General features: G+C 35.3%; 2 protein-coding genes across 2 annotated transcripts; one reads left to right on the top strand and one right to left on the bottom strand.

The window, feature by feature from the left end:
• Nucleotides 1-872: 872 nt before the first annotated feature.
• Nucleotides 873-2,259, top strand: TRIADDRAFT_36841 (expressed hypothetical protein). The gene is made up of 3 exons (XM_002118542.1): nt 873-980; nt 1,883-1,982; nt 2,069-2,259. Exons 1-3 carry the CDS (start codon nt 919-921, stop codon nt 2,075-2,077), a joined length of 171 nt encoding a protein of 56 aa, XP_002118578.1. The 5' UTR covers nt 873-918; the 3' UTR covers nt 2,078-2,259.
• A 1,916-nt stretch (nt 2,260-4,175) lies between these two features.
• On the bottom strand, nt 4,176-5,531 carry TRIADDRAFT_62606 (uncharacterized protein; the record flags this gene model as incomplete). The annotated part of the gene is made up of 1 exon (XM_002118541.1): nt 4,176-5,531. One exon carries the CDS (start codon nt 5,529-5,531, stop codon nt 4,176-4,178), a length of 1,356 nt encoding a protein of 451 aa, XP_002118577.1.
• Nucleotides 5,532-5,963: the final 432 nt, after the last annotated feature.

The following is a 5,963-nucleotide window of genomic DNA, read 5'->3' as shown; positions in this document are numbered from 1 at the left end:
CACTTCAGGGCAGAATCTTACTTAGCCATGGAAGTGAAAACGCCTATCGTGCGATAGCAGGCCGTTTCAATCCATTAGGACTAGTTTGGACGTTGTACTGAGTGTGAACCAGTTCGAATTAGATTACTTTAAGGTGCCCTAAAATCACGAGAGTGAATCAAAATGTAATAAAAATTATTATTATACGAATATAAAGCTGAATAACTTCAACAGAAATTTAACTGCGGATTCGAAATCTTTAACTAATACACTATTGTTTGAATTATTTTTTATATGATTTGATCTATATTAAAGCATTTAAGCATTTACAATACTTAATTAATAATCTTGAACGAAAAAGATCACGCTTGTACTGTACAGTACAGTACAGTACAGTACAGATATTTAAGTTTACAGTACTCAATTCCTAGACAAACAAAGTACTGTAGTTTTGACTACACTGTACAGTACTGTACAGTACAGTACAGTACTGTACCGTACATTTACAAGTGTACTGTACACTGTACAGTGTACAGTACTGTACAGTACGACACTGCTAAGTTACAAAACGATCCGTTACTATTACTGTACTGTACAGCTAGAATCTTATGATACAGTATAAAATCCATACAGTGTACAGTACTGTACTGTACACTGTACGTGCAGCACGTGATCCATGGATCTCTCAGTCACCTGACTCACGCCCGCCATTGATCATACAGGACAATGTACTATACTGTACCTACCAGTGTACTGTACAGACTTGAAAGGTTTTCTTGGAGATGAGAACTGTGTAGACGAAACGCATGCGTCATGACAACCAACCCAAGTGATATCCCAGAATGCTGCAGTGCTACCATGAACAAGACAAGACTAGCGGCCAACGTGCGTTTCGTTCTTTTCGTTGGACTACAAATTGGCAAGAAGACGAATTAAGCCATGAGTCACACAAAAGTTTGGTATAGCCATCCTAGGAAATTTGGCCCTGGTTCGAGAGGCTGGTAAGTCTTGAAATGATTGCTTAATGTATAGAGATTACGTCTTTCTATCGAAAATCAGAACTACAGGCATGTCAGGCTAGTCATTAAATCAATCAATCATGAACAGAGTTCTACTGTTTGGACAGTATTCATGGCGTCATGACTAGAGGAGAATCATGACGATGATGCACCACATGCAAAGTCTTTTAATATCACAATCATAGCCACCACGATTCAATAAGTTGACTTTCAAAGAGTGCAGTGCTATACTACTTTTAGAACGGAACGAACTTTAAAATGGATGTTTTGTCTTCGTACAATCTAAGTACGGAGTCAACACAGTTTGCGTTAGCCTAACCTTGTGTACTGGCGTCTTGATAGACCGTGGTATGTACTATAAATAGAAAAGAATCATCTACCATTCGACAGCCCTGCCTGCCAAAATTGAATACTATACTGTATATGCGGATGCTGTAGTATTTAAATGACTGGCAAGAGAGTGAATTTTTGATTACGGCTGCTATTTCCCTCTTTCAAGTGAAGTGACTTCATCATACTTATAGATATAAACTGCCGTTTATTATAGACTTGAGTGACTTCACGTTATGACAGCAGTAGCTATAGTACTAACTCAAACTCTCGAAGGAATGCTCAACAATCATGTACTTTCTGTTCTTTCATCGATGGCATTTGCACATGTATCAGTTGTTGACATAAAATCTTGTGATAACTGTGAGAGTACTCATCTTAAAGCATACAATGTCTCTACCCTGCCAATCAGTGATATTCTTCATGACCCGCTAACTATTGCGAAAATGACTACTAATTCTCGCTAATCACGAATTCTAAAGTCATTTATTTCGCCCTCCATTTCTGCAAATTCGCTATTGAACTCATGTATTATAAATTCTCTTTCCTTGCAGTCGTGTAACCGGCAATCATCACGGTATAATAAGAAAATACGGATTGAATGTTCAAAGGCAATGGTTCCGTGAACACGCATTAGAAATTGGATTCAAGAAGGTAAGGATGTGATCGTGAATCTCATGAGGAAGGCGTTTTAAACTAGTTCTTATTACTTACAATGTAATACTGTCTATTCATTCTAGCTGGACTAGAAGATCGAGCTCTTGGGAAGCATTTTCTGGAGATGGTTGTAGTACCTGTACAGACTTGTTTTGCTGTAAAAGCCCTAGAATAATATGAGTTGACGAAGACATTCAATTTACGACAGCCGTTATTGTAATTGGTGGCTTGTGTTACTGATATTAATGCGATAAAATAAAACATCCTTTATCCGTACATAATATGCTGAGTTACAAATTCTCTGGCTATGCAGGATTGCACGATTTACAAGTGTATACCCATGATGTAATACTGTAGTTCACGTTCTTCTTCCTATTTATTGATGTCGGGTATCGATATCTGTTAGAACTAATGCTAATGATTGACTAAACTGCTCCACAATATGCTAATGCTGACAGTACCATGTACACTTGTACGGCTTTATACACTATTATATCATGATAGCTTTTCATTTTCAGTACACTTATCTAATTGACAGCGTAGCTTACTGTTGATGTCCAAACATTATTCTACACATTTTCGCAGATTCCCACTGACTACTGTAGTGCTCTTTATCATTTCAAAAGCAGTCCTTGTTGAAAGTTTTAAACAGCTATTAGGCATTGTACTCATATTTAAGCGGGATCAATGATAAGGTGTTGCAGTTCTGTACTGCTTGATTAAGGCAGTGCAACGTACAATGCCAATAACAACCCAATATACGTAGAGTAAACTTTATAGAGCAAAGTTTTAATTGCGTTTCTAGTTTATGATGCAATTGGGGCTATGACCGAATCGATCTCGGATTAAAACGCTATAATACTGACTTGTACTGTTCTATAGTAGTACTACTGTAATGCAAAGCGTGTTGAACTCTTATAAAATTAATTAATTATATATTCTACGGTGTTCATAACTCAGCTATTCGTTGGCAAGCTGTTAGTCGTTTATGAACTGCATGTAATAATGTGTAAAGGCGTATTGACTGTATTTAAGCGTAAATAGGACTATGAGCAATTTAAAGCTTAGCATGACAAAATGGCACATCAAATCTTTATTATACTTTTTTGTAAAATACGTATAATCCACTGACTGGTGGACTATACTATATGCGTTTATTCGATCAAGAACGTGATAAATAAATATTCTTGTCCAAAAGTAGTTAATTGAGAATGCTCGAAAAGATATCGAGAATAGATTAGACGTAATTACTTAATATATTCTATATAGTAGCACTAAAATTGACAATAAAAAGAGCTGTACTGGTATTGACTCTTCAGATATATCCAATTGATAGTAATCTTTAACTATCATTTATACTGCTTCCATTTATAGATCTGATTTCTAAGTAATATACTGCATATTCGGAACTTAATTTAATTACGATGAAATAGACAAGAATTGAACCTTCTTGTTTTCATTACACTGTAGTAAATGTTGAGTCCTGCAAGTTGTAATGCAGGTGTAGTTAATTTGTAACATTACTAAAAATTTCTGTAATTAGATCCATCTTTAGCTATTATAAATGTCTGTTTGACGATGCTATAAAATCTCTACTTGTTACAGCCAGGGACTTCTCAATGATAAATTTTATACTAAAAAAAGTCTTAAAATAGAGAGGGACTGTCACAACCCTCAATAGGCCAAGTCAATATAAAATCTAAAATATCTAAAATCTGAAATATGGTTAGGGACCTTCAGTCCGTATCAAATCCCTAGTAAGATATAAATTGAAGTCATATCATGATGACACATTTTAAAATGTAATAAAATTCAATCCATAACAAATCTCTAGTAAGAAATAAATTGAAGTCATATGATGATGACATGTTTTAAAATGTAATAAAATTCAATCCGTAATAAATCCCTAGTAAGATATAAATTGAAGTCATATGATGATGACATGTTTTAAAATGTAATAAATTGTAACATTGTCAGCTAAAGCTATCACCTACACCTGTAATGCTCGAACGAAAGAATGATTACGGTATACCGTACATATATCCTAAGTTATGGAAGGCAGGTAATGAATGCAAATTGTGATTTTTTCCACAACAGTAATGCCGCTTGTACTGGGGTAGTAAATGCTGCATATTGATTGACTGATCTTGATGTCATTTGTCACAGTATTTCGACTCAACAACAACCAAATCATTGCTCCTTAGAAAGTAAAGCGTAAGAAGAATTACTGTATGTCATTGAATCGGCATGATCCGCTGTTTTTAGATTGTTATAGGTATATTCTATAGGTTGTTCGGATTCAAGCTGATCATTAACTAATTGTAGTTCTACTTTCGATTTATCAACAGTCTCGTCATCAGTAGCTACGGCTGCTTGCTCTTTACCACAATGACGACTATTATAATGGATATCTCGTAACACGATATAGCTTGCAAAAGGTACAAATGCTGGTAAACAAATTATAGACAAGAAAAAAGTACCAATGGCTTTGGGTAGATTATACATGTGCCTCCATAGGTAAATGCAAGCAATGACTGCTAAAATACCCCAGCAGATTCCTGAAGTAATCGAAGCAATTAGCAGAAAGGAAGTTAACCTTGCCCTATTAAAGTTGGCTATATTAATAATGAATGGTATGTAGACAGGATAGAACATGTATCCAATAAATACAGGTAGAAATACCATCCACACTGAAAGCACTCCAGCCAGTAACATGTTTATAATTAACAGGAAGTAGTATCGACATTTTCCACAGCCAGAATTTCCTGACGGTTGAATACAACAACCATAGTAAAGCACATAACAAGGGCAAAAACAATAATAAGATTTGGCATTTTGATAGAGTGTCTTCTGTTTGTCTTCGGCATGTTCCTCTAAGCTTTGGTTGTATAATTCTCTCGCTTTTAGGGCAAAGAATAAAAATGCATGTACAGCGATGCCAATAAATCGAATCAGTGTAGCTGTATGCGTTCGTAAACCAACAGGAGCACGATCCTTACATTTACTATTTATAGCGCAGTACAGGCAATCCATACCAGCTGGATTATCAAAGACGTTCAAAAAATAGACTGTTAGAAAGGCTTCGGGCATATCTTCGATGATGATGGGTAAAAATTCCAACAGTTGACCAATTCCTAACAATTTACGGCTAAACTTTGCTTTGGGACGTCGAAAGATACTAGTATAGAGATAGAGTATACTAACCATCGCCATCACAAGAGACAAAGCATAAAACATGTAATAAATGGATAGACCAATTCTCATTTTGTAAAATAAATTAAATGCTTTGTAGTTTGCGCTACAAAATGTTTTGGTTCCGACAAATTTTTTCGATGTAAAATTGAATCGATTACGATAATTTTGTAATAATCTGGAAAATTGTTGAAAATCTTGTGTCACATCCACTAGGAAAATCGTATCTGTCACCACATCGAATAGAGTTAGACTGAGTGTGAAGCCAAATAGGAGTATTTTATATTTGGGTAAAATAGAGGCATTATCGATAGTGCCACCGATGGTTGATATAGCAGCAATAATATTTTCCATGATACGATATGTTTCTTAACCGGTTATCCGCTGATCTCCAAGTTTGAAATTCTGAATAAGCTAATCAATCAGTGTACTGCAAAATAGAGATTAGTTTGTTGTATTTTTCCACTTGTGTCGATACTGGAAGTACCCCAATAGCGTTGTAACACGTCAATCCAAGATTTCTTAGCGTATGTAGAGGAGTATTTGCAAAAGGTATAATTCGTCAAGGCAAGAGAGTATAATCCAACGTTATAAAACTTCAATACAATCCAACTAGGCCTGAAAATTTCCGTAGTGATGTCTCAAGTAGATTTGTTGTCTTGTTATTATTGCAAGAATTGTTAGTTCATTTAGTTCATTAATATACTGTACATATTAATATGATATATTATGGACTAATGGAACAGCTAAACTAATCACTTCTTTTGGACGGACAGACATTTTCGT

This window comes from Trichoplax adhaerens, genomic scaffold (assembly GCF_000150275.1).
Source record: "Trichoplax adhaerens TRIADscaffold_186 genomic scaffold, whole genome shotgun sequence".
NCBI classification, from domain to species: domain Eukaryota; kingdom Metazoa; phylum Placozoa; class Uniplacotomia; order Trichoplacea; family Trichoplacidae; genus Trichoplax; species Trichoplax adhaerens.
This window is presented reverse-complemented; position numbering and strand designations above follow the sequence as displayed.

Excerpts from the sequence above, each read along its gene's own strand:
- TRIADDRAFT_36841 (XM_002118542.1), top strand. The coding sequence starts at position 919 with ATGAGTCACACAAAAGTTTGGTATAGCCATCCTAGGAAATTTGGCCCT. Across the intron at positions 981-1,882 it reads GGCCCTGGTTCGAGAGGCTG|TCGTGTAACCGGCAATCATC; the intron begins GTAAGTCTTGAA and ends CTTTCCTTGCAG.